The following is a 14,541-nucleotide window of genomic DNA, read 5'->3' as shown; positions in this document are numbered from 1 at the left end:
AGAGCAAGACTCTGTCTCAAAAAAAAAAAAAAAAAGAAAAAGAAAGAAAGAGAGAAAAGAAAAAACAATTAATTAAAGATATATTTCCTCAGTCACACTCATCACATTTCAAGTGCTCAATAACCACATGTGGCTAGTGGCTACGGTACTGGACAGCACAGACAAAGAACATTCCCATGAGTGCCAAAAGTTCTATTGGACACTACTGCTCTAGAATAGTATTCAGGGATTCTTTAGTGAAAGGGTTTAAAATCTTTATACTTACTAACTGTTACTTTGTCCTTATCCCCCAACATAATGTTGTTTGGTGTCAGATCTCTATGGACAATCCTCTTCTCCTTGTGTAAGTATCGAAGAGCTAAGCACAGCTTGAAACAATGAATAGAAAACAAATTTTATTTCCGCCAACATACATATAGCCAATGATGACTACTGCACATGTCTTTAAGAAGTCAGCTCAGAACTTTACTGTTTTAAGAAAAATTTAATGAAGTTAAAAGCATACCTGTATAAATATTTTCCATAGTCTTTCTTCAGTAAAATGGTGATGTTTTTCCTTCAAAGAACTGAAATGCTCTCCAAGCGGGGCTCCTTCTATAAGCTCCATAACTATGTACAACCTATCATCTATATAAATATCACAAAAGGTCATACACATTTAAACTCAATACAGATATTTTGAAAAACTTGACAGATGAGAGTTCAAGCTTCCCAACGTCTGTGCAGGACGCTAACACTAAAGAATCAGGGATGACGTGTTCAATATGGATCCACTCAGCCCTGGAAGAGGTGGGGGCGGAGAGGCCTGAGGGAAACAGGGGCCCAGCAACAGTATCTTCTGGCTATAGGCAACCCCTTAGCATAAGTTTACACTGGCAAATATTATCATTTTCTATGTATGCCAGGATGTGGAATGATTGAAAGGTACCACCGAGAACAAGCAAATGACCTCCAGTCATGGAGGATTCCCTGAAGAACCTATAAGCCCATTCTCCCTCCCAATAGTCTAAAATTTACCCTCAGATCAAGTCAAGACATTCAGAAAATTGCATTTTCAACTGTATTAGTTCATAGTCTGAAAGATTTACCTTACAGAATTTTACACCGGAATAATGCCATGGTCTTGCAATGACACAGTTGAAAATAATACACATGATAGGAATTTCTGTTATGCCTTTCAAAAGCAAAAAAAAAAAAAAAAAGGACTTCTCCAGGTTTTATCTTATGGATACGGAGAACTTAATGACTGACTGTATTTGTCTTTTTGCTTTGGATGTCAAGAAACAAAGGAGTAAATTCTACTTCCTCCTCTAAAACCAATAGGGTTTACTAACAATGGGATGTGATATATGTCTTTTGAAACTTTGGCATGTATACAAAATATGTGTGTAGAAAATGTTCACAAAAATGGAATCATACATGTTCTGCAATTTATGCTTTTTTTCATTAAGCAGCCTTATATTTCAGTGCACACAGATCCATACCGTTCTTTCTGCTGGTTGTATGGTATTGCACAATACGGGTATACCATAACTTACTTAATCATTCTCCTACAGATAGACATTTACATTGTTTCCAATTTTTCATAATTTCAAGAAATATTCATTTATGTACCAATACTACCTCTAGCTTTATTTTTAATTTTCTCATCCTTCATTCCTCTTTACTGCAATTTCCTAATCTATTATATCATATTTTATATATTTTTAAGCCATTTCCAATTCTTCTTTTTCATTTTTATTTTTATTTTTTTCTTTTTGAGGCGGAGTCTTGCTCTGCTGAAAAGCTGAAATGCAGTGGCGCGATCTCGGACCAATGCAACCTCTGCCTCCCGGGTTCAAGCAATTCTCCTGCCTCAGCCTTCCAAGTAGCTGGGATTATAGGCGCCTACCACCACGCCCAGCTTTTTTTTTTTTTTTTTTTTTTTTTGTATTTTTAGTAGAGACGGGGTTTCACCGTATTGGCCAGGTTGGTTTCAAACCCCTGACCTCAAGTAATTCACCTGCTTCAGCCTCCCGAAGTGCTAGGATTATAGGCGTGAGCCACTGCGCCCGGCCGCCATTTCCAGTTCTTTTTGGAAGCTGTCAGGTAGTAAAAAACGTTTTTGTTTTTTATATTAAGACAAGTTACATCACTTCAGTACAAGTCAGAAGCCAACCTTTTTTGAAGGGATATGCACTAAATTATAGAAAATTATTTTAACATCAAGAACAAATGGCTAAGGGGACAGGGTTTACTGCACGAGTTTTAGCACTGAGTTTTTCTGAGTCATCTAGGGGAAGGGAGATGGGTAAAATCTCCCATCTCCCTGCTGTCCCAAATGCCAATGTACACACACAAAAATGTTTTCTTAAATAGCAATAGCACCGATAAAGAGGTAGTTCGGAAGCCCCAATCATTGCCTTGTATCTCTTTAAATCATTCTTCAAGTGGAGATTTATTTCGACATTTCATATGTGACACATATCATTAAAGCTTATCAATACTTGTATCATTTCTGTCATGGGTCCTATTTAAAACAAACAAACAAAAAAAAGTGGCTGAGTTTAGCTTTATCTGTGTTTTGGTTCTAGTTCAGCATTCCATCATACCTGCAGAAAGCAAGCCTGCCTACCTGCAGAATCAGCCTAGGCTCCATCGCCACCTTGTGGCATTTACCTGAACTTCAGGTAAAAGAAATCTCAAAGACCTAGCTCTCTCCAACTTACTTTGGGGATGGAAAATGACACCGGAGTCAACAAAAGCAACTTTCTTTTCTTTTCTTAAGGCAACCACCATCCATTAGTTTTCTTTTTTCTTGATCCTATTAAGTGGTTTTTTTTGTATATGAGAATAGCAGTAACTATTTTCATTTGTTCATGTGTTTTTCACACGGGGAGCTAAGTATTTTATAACTATCTTCAGGTCACTGACTAAGTCACTGTTTCACTAGTCAAAAAAGTGATGCTTAAGATCATCTACTGTCATATTAACAAAAAAAGTCAATAAAATAGTTGATAAGGTTTCTTTTGTGACATTCTAATATAGAAATATATGTGACAAAAATGTTTCCTTATTTAGAAATATCATGAAAATTCATACTTACTTTCCAGAAATGTTTTGTAATAACGTACAACGTTAGGATGATAAAGCTATAAGAAAATAAATAACAAACATGTATTGCACTGCTTCAAAATACAAGTTTTTTCACTGACTACTTAGTTGGACTTCATATTTGAAAACTACAAAGAAATTATATTTATTTACAAAGCTAAGCATTTCAAGATATCATTGAACTGAGATTGTTGTGATTTTTAAAAACTTGTTGCTTATAAACTGATCTGAAAATAGCAATCCCATATAGCTTTATTAAATGAAATTAAAAACATTCTATCACCTAACTTTACTATCTAACAACCAAGAGAACTATAGAGGTAGAAAGAATCTTAAGAATTCCTTTACCACGCCTTGTCACAAACCCACACACAGACTGTATAAAGGAGAAAAGTGAAATGAGGTAACTTCTGTTGACTACAAATATCCATTGTTCTTTACCTCTCTCTACCATATAAATATTTATGTAAAGTTTGTGTCTATTTACACTATTTCTGTCTTTCTATGCTCTCCAAAATGATTAGTAGGAAAAAGGCATAATCTAAGAGTTAACTCATTTTAAATCATAATAACAGTTGACAAGGACTTCCTACTTAACCAAGCTTTAGTCAGACTCCTCTGAGTCCTCTTCATGACTAGGCCTCATCCTTGGTCTGTCAGTTTTAGCAACTTATATCCTGCTAAGTCAGTTTATGGAAAAATTTCCCACCCTTGACATCCAATTAAGTTTCTCATCCACTCACCCTTGATATCTAAGCAAGTTCCTCTTAGTAAACTTCCATCCACTGACCCCCTTCACCCTGACCATTGGCTCTGAGTCCCGAGCTGTCCGTTCCTTGAATTCAGAGTTGGGTTCAATCTCTCTCCTCTATTACAATAGTTTGACTTCTATTACCATAGTATTGAATAACGTCGTCCTCACCATTTTTAAAAAGTGTCTGGTGAAATTTCTCTTTGATATAAGTTAAGAATGTTAGTGGAATTTCTAATTTTTTAATTAAAAAAGATCATTTTCTAGAACAATGCTAATATTTTTGTAGTTTTTGCTTATAATTTGAGTTTCTAGATAAAATCTATCTTAGAACAGTCACCATCACATCAACAAATGGCTTGCTTGCATCTCTTTTTGGTCTTTCTGCAAGTCTTTTTGCAGGAAGATTGCTAGCTGTCCACCAAAAACCTGCTGTCTCATTGCAGTGCAGTTATAGCTGGACATGGCTTCCCAGTTACAGAAGACTTCTCAGCCTCCCTTGAAGCTGGGGGTGAGGCTACTGCTCAGTTCTGACCTGTGGAATATGAGAGGAAGCCTGTGTGCTTCCTGTGTGAACTCTAAACCTTGGGAATAGCCCTCCATGCTCCTCCTCATCCCACCTTGGATGTGAGCATGGCTATGGCAGTTTCAACCACACAGATGAAGACAATGCACTAGGAGGTAACAGCACAAGAAGAGAGAAAAAAGCCTGCATCCCCAAATGATCGCATGCAGCAGAGAACACCTCCAACATGGTTTACTCACTTTGGGATTGTTCCGTGAAAGGGAAATAACCCACTGTACTGTGTGTCCTCTTTCTAAGCACCTGCATCTGGGATCCTCTTTGTTAATGCAGGTAAATCTTAATTTACTCTCCCATTCTAGCCCCATTTGTTTTTCTTCTGCCTGCCACTACCTCCTCCTTTAAGGATTCAATGTTATCATCCTTTCCAGCAGTTTGATCCTCTAGTGAGAGAGCAATTTTGAGTCACCTCAAAGCCCAAGCATAGGCCTCCTATCTAACCCTAGTCTAACAGTTTCTTTTCTTAGGAAACATGCTAAAACAAATAATCCACTTCATCAACTAGCAAGCGGCCAGCAGATCTTAAACAATATGTGACCAGGTAACCAACCAGAACCATATTCTGGACCTGGCTCACCCGTAAGGACTAAAACCATATTTGGGTCCAGATGAAAACACTGGACTGGCTTAGTTCAAAAGCCCTGTTCTAGCCTTTTGCTACAATGAAAGAGCACACTGTGGAAGGCTAGATGACCACACAAACACACAAACAAACTACACATGAACAAACTTTTTAAAGTCTGGTCTATTAGTGATAAAATCAACTATAAAATAAATAATTAATGATAATATTTACTATAATGTATACACTGGAGTAGAACTATCAATTTCTATGAATAAAGGTCTCCATGTTCATGGAATTTGTTACATTCCAACACAGATGCTACGCAAATGTGACTAGTGGAGGACGAAAGCAGCGAAGCTGACAGTGTACCACAGGAATTATAAATGAACAGTATTCATAATGAATGTGCAAACAAGGAAGGCTGAAAAAGAAACCAATGTGTTCTTGGATCACACAAAGAAATCCCATTTCTCTTTGAAATGTTTATTCTTCCTCCTCAAACAAACTTTCATAATGAGTGTTAATTGAGCTGTTACATTATGTCAGAGTATTCTGCTCATGCCAATAAATAATAACCCATCTTGAAAATCTACATTCTAGATTTTATAAGCCATATTTGAGGAATGTTAACAGCTTGGTTCCATTTGGCAAAAGTCAAGAAACAGTAATATTTCTATGTATGTAACTAAGTAACCAAATATCCTAAAATATAATGAGAAAATAATAGATATGCTCACAATGAAAAGAAAAGGATTTCTCATATATGATGCATTCTGTACTGTAAATACAATTGTTTTGCATCCATGACCCTGATATAAACTCCAGACAGTGTTTTATGCTTCAGTGTCAAGCCTTAGGGAAAAAGCTGGCAAAAATATCACTGCTTCAATGTCAATTATTTTATATGGAACTAGTTCATAAGCATCACAGACAAGAGCACCACAACTCTACTTTCTTGCGGTGACATATATTTAAGAAAAACATCTTCAGAAACAAGAAAAACATTTACCTGCTCTTTAATTATTGTTAATTCAGAAACAATATTCCTTACGCTGCTGTCTCGATCTTTCTTATCCTTTCCAAATGCTGGGTTATGTAAATTGACCTCTTTCATTGCTAAAAGATTTTGACCACTACGCTTTCTAACCTAAAATAAAGAACAACAACAACAACAACAACAAAAAAGGAACAGGGTAAAGAAGGAGAAGGTAGAAAGGGGAAGAAAGAGACTAACAAAGTCACATGAGTAACTAAGTCAAATAAATAAGTCACAGAGCATTTAAAGTTCCAGCTGTATTTACATTAAGCTCAGCTCAAAACACTGGTATCCCCTGGGTCAATCTGCAATATTTAGTAGCATTTTACAATTTAGAGATTGCATCATGCATTGGGAGAAGTTTTTTTGAATACTTTTGTGAGAGATTAATGATGCCTTTTGTCTTAAAAAGTCAGTGGCCGATTTCTAGAGCTTACAGCTAAAACAATATTAGTGTGGCTATCTCTGTTTGACAAAAACAGTCATTCTAATTTTCATATCTATTTGTTTGCTATTTTTCGATGACAAGAGTTCCAATTCAATTGAATATCGGTGTGCAAGTGTGACATCCTGTTTGGTTGGGAGTATCAGAAATGTTCCCCAAGGGGAAAGTCACCTTGTAAACACAGCCAAAAGCTCCACTTCCAAGATGATCCAAAATCGCATAGTTGCCTATATATTTCGAAGGAGCTTTGTTCTGATTAATGCTTTCAATATTTTCAGCAATTTGCTTCAGTTCATCCTCCTAATCAAAATATAAAAAGGAAATGGGTTTCTATGATAAATTCCATCCTGACTACATAGCAGCCTGCCAGAATATTGAAAACTCAGGACTTACCACTAATAAATTCAACTTGGATACCAATTCTTCATAAGCACTGATATCACGTACATAATGTCCTATGTCAATGAAGATCTCAAACAAGTCTGTGGGGAAAAGTCTACAGAGAAAATTACACACACTTACCGTACAACTTGGACACTGTTGATCATTACTTCCCTTTTTTTTTTTTTTTTTTTTTTTTGAGACGGAGTCTCGCTCTGTCACCCAGGCTGGAGTGCAGTGGCGCGATCTCGGCTCACTACAAGCTCCGCCTCCTGGGTTCACGCCATTCTCCCGTCTCAGCCTCCCAAGTAGCTGGGACTACAGGCGCCCACCACCACGCCCAGCAAGTTTTTTGTATTTTTAGTAGAGACGAGTTTTCACCATGTTAGCCAGAATGGTCTCGATCTGCTGACTTCGTGATCCGCCAGTCTCGGCCTCCCAATCCCTTGCTGGGATTACAGGTGTGAGCCACCGTGCCCGGCCCATTACTTCCCTTTTGAATGCAGCTCGCTCACTGATTAATTACACGAAACAAATTTAACTTCTTTTGGTTATCAACAAAGTTGGGGAAACAATATTCCCCAACTTACCTTAAAGAAATACACTATTTACAGTTTTTGTGGGGTAAGAAAAAAACAAATGGAGAAGAAAGTTCTAGAGATCTGCTGTACAACCTTGTGCTTACAGTTAACAACACTGTACACTTAAAATTTTAAGAAGGTAGATGGCATGTTAATATTTTTATCATAATTTAAAATTAGGTATGATACAGATTATACAAAAATCTTATTTGTAAGATATTTGGGGGCATAGGTATTGAATATATTAGAAGGAAACATTCCATTGGGTATTTTTTGGGGGGGTGTGGAGCACTTTCACAAATGTCATTTGACTCAGATTTTAGTAAGAAGTAAATACTAATCCAACTTTTAAATTAAAGTTCCGTGAAAATAAAAATACTGGTATGAAAAATAAAACAAATAAGGAGATTCATTCATCATTCCCAAGACACTGGTTTCAAGAGCTTTTAAAATATTTGAGGTCACTAAAAGGGATGGTTTAGAGCTTTGAAATGAAAGAGCAGAAAGAATAAGTAGCTGGGTGCAATGGCTGACGCCTGTAATCCCAACGCTTTGGGAGGCCGAGGTGGGTGGATCACCTGAGGTCAGGAGTTCAAGACCAGCCTAGCCAACATGGTGAAAACCCGCCTCTACTGAAAATACAAAAATTAGCCAGGTGTGGTGGTGCATGCCTGTAGTCCCAGCTACTTAGGAGGCTGAGGCAGGAGAAGCAACAGAATGAGACTCTGTCAAAAAAAAAAAAAAGAACTAATTTTACTTTATTTTCCTCTAAATCCGAGCATCGTATAAAAATAAAGTAACAACATAAAATACTCCAGGCTTTCTGTACTTGATGTCAGCCAAAAGGCCAAAAAGTGATGCTCCACGCTTTCTGAACAAAAAACACTATATTAACTCAATATTTTATGCCTATTCTGCCTTATTAACAAAATGTTAATGAAAACTTGGGCCTATGATTTTGGCTAACCCACCCAACTAAATGGTGTGCAGAACACCACTGAGGGAACCAGTGTTTGCTTCCCAAAATGGTGACCTTTTGGTCAGGCTTACCAACACAGTATCTTGACGCCAGAACATCCAGCCTCCCCTTTAAATGAGCTCCTACACTATCAAAGACACACAGAAAAATAGTATGTTTTTCCTTTGATTAAATTCCCTTTGATTAAAGGGAAATTACCAGATCAATTTTCAAATTTCTAGCTGGAAAAACACAAGCTCAATTTTTAATACCATCTTTTAAAAATGTCAATATCTTTAATTATCAAAAAGAAAACTAAAATTATAGCAGCCACATGTAATTAAGGGGAGTTGTATTGATACGGTGATTTATGCTCTTGCATCATCATTCTGTTAATATTCAGTGTGGCTGGATACGGAATCACTACAATAGCTCACTTATATCTGTGAAATAAGAAATCTGAAGACACATGGTTTGCATACTGATGTATTATTTTCCTTCTGTTGCATCTAAGCCAAGTATGTGAAAACAGTTCAATCTAATGAGCTCTTAAATCTAATGATCACTTATATTTCTCTAACCTCATACCTTTTAAAGAGTGGTCTGTTTCTTTCCATACTGAAGAGAAATCTCAAGGCTCTGAAAGCATAACACTAGAAAACAAAAGGATATGTGATTCTTAAATGGTAGCTCAGCAAATGAAAACATTTTCAGGAAAGAATTAACAGGAAGTAAACATTAACATGACTTTATTGTAAGTGGCTGGTCCAAGTTGGAGTCAAAGTTTATAAGTGAAAACAAAAAACACCAACACCTGGGGTCATTCCCGTATTTACAAAGTGTTTATGTTGTAGAATGCTGGGAATATTGGCCTTGCTTCACTTGCTACTCGTCATTAATTTCTTTCTAGAAAGTACAAAATGAGTACAGAGACAAGAAATAAAATTCCAATGCTGAGAAAACCAAATGTCTAAAGATTTCCAGGAGCTCAAGGTTTATTTTGTTTCTAGCCTGCTATGTATACCTCAATATTTATATGGTTTCTGTGAGAAAATAAACACTAGAAATGATGACATATAAAAATAGTCACAGGCACACTGGACTCAAACTTGACAAATTGGTCTCCTGAGTAAAGAGTCTTAAGCATTCCCCAAATAGAACAATCTATAGTAACTCCCTAGAATGCTCAGAAAGAGGCCTGTGAGGCTTTAGCTAGGAAAAATAAACATCTGACATTTTGCAGAACTGAGAAAAAAGAGTGTACCCAGCCTGCAGCTGTGCCTGCACAATAGGCCACCGTTGGAGTGATCAGGGTCTGCTGAATCAAATCTGGGATCACTTCCTAAAATCAGTGATCTGAACACAGAAGCGTCCCAAACAAATTGCCCAGAGAGGTGGGGCCAGCAACAAAATGACATGAAGGAGCCAAGTGAGAGCAGTGGAGACTGTGAGAAAGGGAGAGCATGCGTACTCCTCAAAAGCCCTTCATCTAGAATTCTAAAAAACCCTCTACTGGCTTAACAAAATGTATCTGCAGGATGGGCTTGTCTTCATCTGTTTACCAGCACAGTGTCATATATCTGTGATGCACCGAAGAAATCGTCCCATGCCTGCACCTTCCCATTGGTAGCTCTCCAAAAACCCCTGCTCGCCAGCACAGAGACACCCCCAAAGAGTCTGCTGGGTTTGGCCATCATTTTGGATGATAACTCTTAAATCAGATTGGAGACAAAGGTTGTTTCTTTCTTCCTTTTCAAAATGACTTGGGGGAAAAAGAAAAGATGAGCTACAACTATTGCAAAGACTAACTTTAAATCAGATTTTGACATTAGGGACACTGCCCCCCGCCCCCACTCTGCCAATACCCACTCCTCAAAAATGAACATAGAACCCTGCATAACTGTTCCCCTTTCTTACATGTGAGGCCTCAACTCCTGGAGCACTGCCTTCCCGAATCACACGCCCCAGTTCCACTGAGCAGCTCACCCTTCCCTCAGCTCCCCCAATACCCACTCCGCAAAAATGAACTTAGAACCTGCATAACTGTTCCCCTTTCTTACATGTGAGGCCTCATCTCCTGGAGCACTGCCTCCCGCAACCACACACCCCAGCCCCACTGAGCAGCTCACCCTTCCCTCAGCATACTCTAAGCTCACAGCTTTCACACTTGGTGCGTACTGTTCCCTCTGCATAGAATGCCCTTCCACCCTGCAGCAGATGCCATTGGTGCCCCACCCAATATCCGCTTATCCACTTGGCAAGTCCCTTCTCATCCGTCAAGATCCATGATGGCAAATAATTTTCCCCTGTTGTTATATACTGATACATAAGAAATGAATATTTTTTTAAAAAAATAGAACTTATTGATAAGCAAAGAAACACCTAAATAAATCACCTATTTCTCCCACACAGAGAAACCACTATTAAGCCTTCTGCATTGTCTTAATATTATTTGATTCCATGCCATGCCAGTCTTCCTCGCCAGGTATTTTTCCCCCATAGTCAGTACAGGGACCAGTACTAATCTAAACATTCTAAAAATCATCGATCAATTTACCAAAGTTACCCCAGATTTCAATAACATGACATTGCAGGACAACTGACGTTTATTACCTGTAAGAGATTAGTTTTTGCTGCATTCTTTTGCTTATTTGGTAAAATTAATTTTGCTATTGTATATACACCATTTTCCTGAAAGAATAAAGGGGACATACTATGAGTGACAACACTGTAGTGATACACAAGCATAAAGAGGCAAATAAACAATCTCAAGAATTAATATCAAAGAAGAAATGTTAGTATAACTTTGGACCTTAAAGTAAACATTACAGGACAGTATTTAAAATGTCAACATAACACTTTTAAACACCAAAGAGTGCAACTACAATCTTAAAATTTCAACTGTCTGTGGAGAGTCAAGATTATTATAAAGTACTTAAACGTAAAGTGATTCAAATACCTTAAAAACAAAGAATGAGAGATTAAAAAGGGACAGAGTAAAGGTGTCCCAATATCTTAGATTTATATCTTTAATATTTATTTATATCCTTAATTACCACAACCATAAAGGGAGAAATTATATTTCATAGTTATTAATTTATGTTTTTATTATAACCTTGACATCTTTCTAGATTTTTTAACTGAAATATACACATGAAGGAATGAACAAATAATAATACCTTACAGCCACTTTTCTATTATCTAGTAAATATATATAATGTACTAATCTTTACTGTATCCAGGCATTCATATTATAACTGCAAAGAGCCTTATTTGCCTTTTCGCATCTAATCTCTGTAACAACTCTGTGAAATTAGTCTATAATTTCCTTGTTTTATACATGAGGAAAGCAATACTTATAGCAGATATGTTAATTTTTTAGAAGCCAAGCCAAGAAATAATAATTCCAGGAATTAAACCCCAGTCTGGCCAACTCCAAATGCCCTGCTTTATCAACTACCCGCTGATCTGCTGAGTTTCTCTTATGTCCTAATGTAATCATTGATGAGCTGATCCCTTACTAACATGTATGTATTTTGAAGTCGGATATCATATTGACACAATCAAAAGGTTTTCTCTGTAAAATTCACTAAGTGGGAGGTAACTTTTGCAATAGAAGCCCATACAAGGGTTGTACATATACGTGTGTATATTTATTTATATAGATATATTAATTTATATTTATGTGTGTATATATATACATACACAAACATGTATATATAGCTGTACATACAGTAGATTAATTAGTGGATGATACTTTGCAAAGTCAGTTTCTTGGCAATAAATATTTTGTTTGCTGTGTCTCAATCATCATCTCTAACTTAATCATCTGATGCATAGTCTTAATCAAAATGACTGCTGTCCTTAACTTACGGTATTCTATATGCCCAGAATTAACGCAATTCAGAGTATCCCTTTTAGAAAGATAAAATAAAAAGTACCGCACATAATATAATGAAGAAACATCAATTAACCACATGTCGGTCCTTTTTAAGTCAAGTGAGTTAAAGGAGGAAGGACAAAATATAAAGTGGAACTCTATTAGTGAAATGAGAAATGTTAAAATAGTTTTTAAATCACATGATGGGATCCCAAAACCTATGTTCTGGGATACAGACTGCACCACAAGGTGAGCTGATTATGAATGGTTACAGAGACTTGACCTTGAGAAGGAGTGCTCTCACCTGAACCACCTGGTGGGCATTGGTGTCACTGAGCACCAGCTCAGTGAGGGCAGCACAGCAGGCTGGAATGAAAACAATCAAATGCATAGTGTGCATCATTACAATAAATACACTTTCACATGAATTCTCTTGCTCCACAGGGTATTTTTATTATTTTGTTATGCTTACTAGCAAAGTAACTCCTCAAGAAACAGTAATTTTCCTTCTGGCACAGCTCTGGAAGAAGAGAAGTTGACTTGTAATGGCTTCTAATTCTCCTCTCCATGTATTTCCTGTGCACATCTATTCCACAGCAGCCATTTATTGAGAACTCACTGTGTACCAGGAGGCAAGTACTGCATCTGTCCATTTCATTGCAATCCCCAGTGCCCAATACATGCCCTGGCACTCAGCAGGTGCTCAACAAATATATCTATAATGGTTGATAAATAAAAGAATGCTTTAAATATATTATCCAATTCAATCCTTATAATAAGAGTATGCACTATGACTACCAGTGTTACTGGTGAGAAAACAGTTTCAAAGAGTTACTAGACTAGGCCACACAACCAGTAAGTGGAAATGATCAGGAATGCAGTCCCAGTCTGCCAGACGTTAAATCCCCAGCCCTAAACAGCACCACTCTTGCCTCCTGACAGCCACTGTGGCAGCCTTTGGTGGCATTTTGCACTGAAATACTTGTGCTCTCAGAAGTATGCCAGACTCTGTAGCACAGAGCTCCTATAAAGGATAATTCCATTTTAGTGTGCTAAAGATTTTACATATATTCCCATATAATTCTCACAATGATCTTCTATCACTGATATCATGATTATCATCACCATTTTACATAAGCAAAACTGAAGCTTGGAGAAGTTAAGGAACTTGCCCAAGGCCATATAGCTATCAATAAGGGTGGAGTCAAAACTCAAACCCTACTCTTAACCCTTTATGTTTTTAATTTTTATTTTCCATTTTTATTTAGGTATTGACATGGTTTGGCTGTGTCCCCACCCAAATCTCATCATGAATTGTAGTTCTCACAATTCCCACGTGTCATGGGAGGAACCTGGTGTGAAGTGATTGAATTATGGGGGTGGGTCTTTCCTGCACTGTTCTCGTGATAGTGAATGAGTCTCACAAGATTTGATGGTTTTAACAATGGGAATTTCCCTGCACAAGCCCTCTCTTTGCCTGCTGCCATCCACTTAAGATGAGAGTTGCTCCTCCTTGTCTTCCGCCATGATTGTGAGGCCTCTCCAGCCATGTGGAACTGTAAGTCCATTAAACCTCTTTCTTTTGGAAATTGCCCAGCATGAAAATGGACTAATACAGTAAATTGGTACCAGTAGAGTGGGCCTTTGCTGGAAAGATAACATAAAATGTGAAAGCAACTTTGGAACTGGGTAACAGGCAAAGGTTGGAACAATTTGGAGGGCTCTCAAAATGACAGGAAAATGTGGGAAAGTTTGGAACTCCCTAGAGACTTGTTGAATGGCTTTGACCAAATGCTGATAATGATATGGACAATGAAATCCAGGCTGAGGTGGTCTCAGATGGAGATGAGCAAATTGTTGGTAACTGGAGCAATGGTGACTCTTGTTATGTTTTAGCAAAGAGACTGGTGGCATTTTGCCCCTGCCCTAGAGATCTGATGGAACTTTGAACTTGAGAGAAATGATTTAGGGTAGCTGGCAGAAGAAATTTCTAAGCAGCAAAGCATTCAAGAGGTGACTTGAATGTGTTAAAGGCATTGAGTTTTAGAAGAGGAACACAGCATAAAAGTTTGGAAAATGTGCAGTCTGACAATGCAATAGAAAAGAAAATCCCACTTTCTGAAGAGAAATTCAAGCCAGCTACAGAAATTTACATAAGTAATAAGCCAAATGTTAATCCCCAAAACAATGGAGAAAATTTATTCAGGGCATGTCAAAGACCTTTGCAGCAGTCCCTCCCATCACAGGCCTGAAGGTTTAGGAGGAAAA

General features: G+C 37.5%; 1 protein-coding gene across 3 annotated transcripts in view; it reads right to left on the bottom strand.

Annotated features, from left to right (window-relative positions):
- Positions 1 to 14,541, bottom strand: part of NEK10 (NIMA related kinase 10) — a 272,215-nt gene that overhangs the window by 183,393 nt on the left and 74,281 nt on the right. For all 3 annotated transcript variants that reach the window (XM_023207271.2, XM_031935258.1, XM_031935259.1), the window contains 9 exons: positions 12,578 to 12,639; positions 11,007 to 11,084; positions 8,982 to 9,046; positions 6,867 to 6,969; positions 6,645 to 6,773; positions 6,002 to 6,139; positions 3,086 to 3,131; positions 506 to 627; positions 266 to 368 (listed from right to left, as the gene is read on the bottom strand). In XM_023207271.2, the coding sequence (XP_023063039.1) occupies positions 266 to 368; positions 506 to 627; positions 3,086 to 3,131; positions 6,002 to 6,139; positions 6,645 to 6,773; positions 6,867 to 6,969; positions 8,982 to 9,046; positions 11,007 to 11,084; positions 12,578 to 12,639 (846 nt within the window). The remainder of the gene's footprint in view (positions 1 to 265; positions 369 to 505; positions 628 to 3,085; positions 3,132 to 6,001; positions 6,140 to 6,644; positions 6,774 to 6,866; positions 6,970 to 8,981; positions 9,047 to 11,006; positions 11,085 to 12,577; positions 12,640 to 14,541) is intronic.

This window comes from Piliocolobus tephrosceles, chromosome 2, assembly GCF_002776525.5.
Source record: "Piliocolobus tephrosceles isolate RC106 chromosome 2, ASM277652v3, whole genome shotgun sequence".
Classification (NCBI taxonomy): Eukaryota; Metazoa; Chordata; class Mammalia; order Primates; family Cercopithecidae; genus Piliocolobus; species Piliocolobus tephrosceles.
The sequence above is the reverse complement of the archived record's forward strand: the minus strand, read 5'-3'. Positions and strand labels throughout refer to the sequence as shown.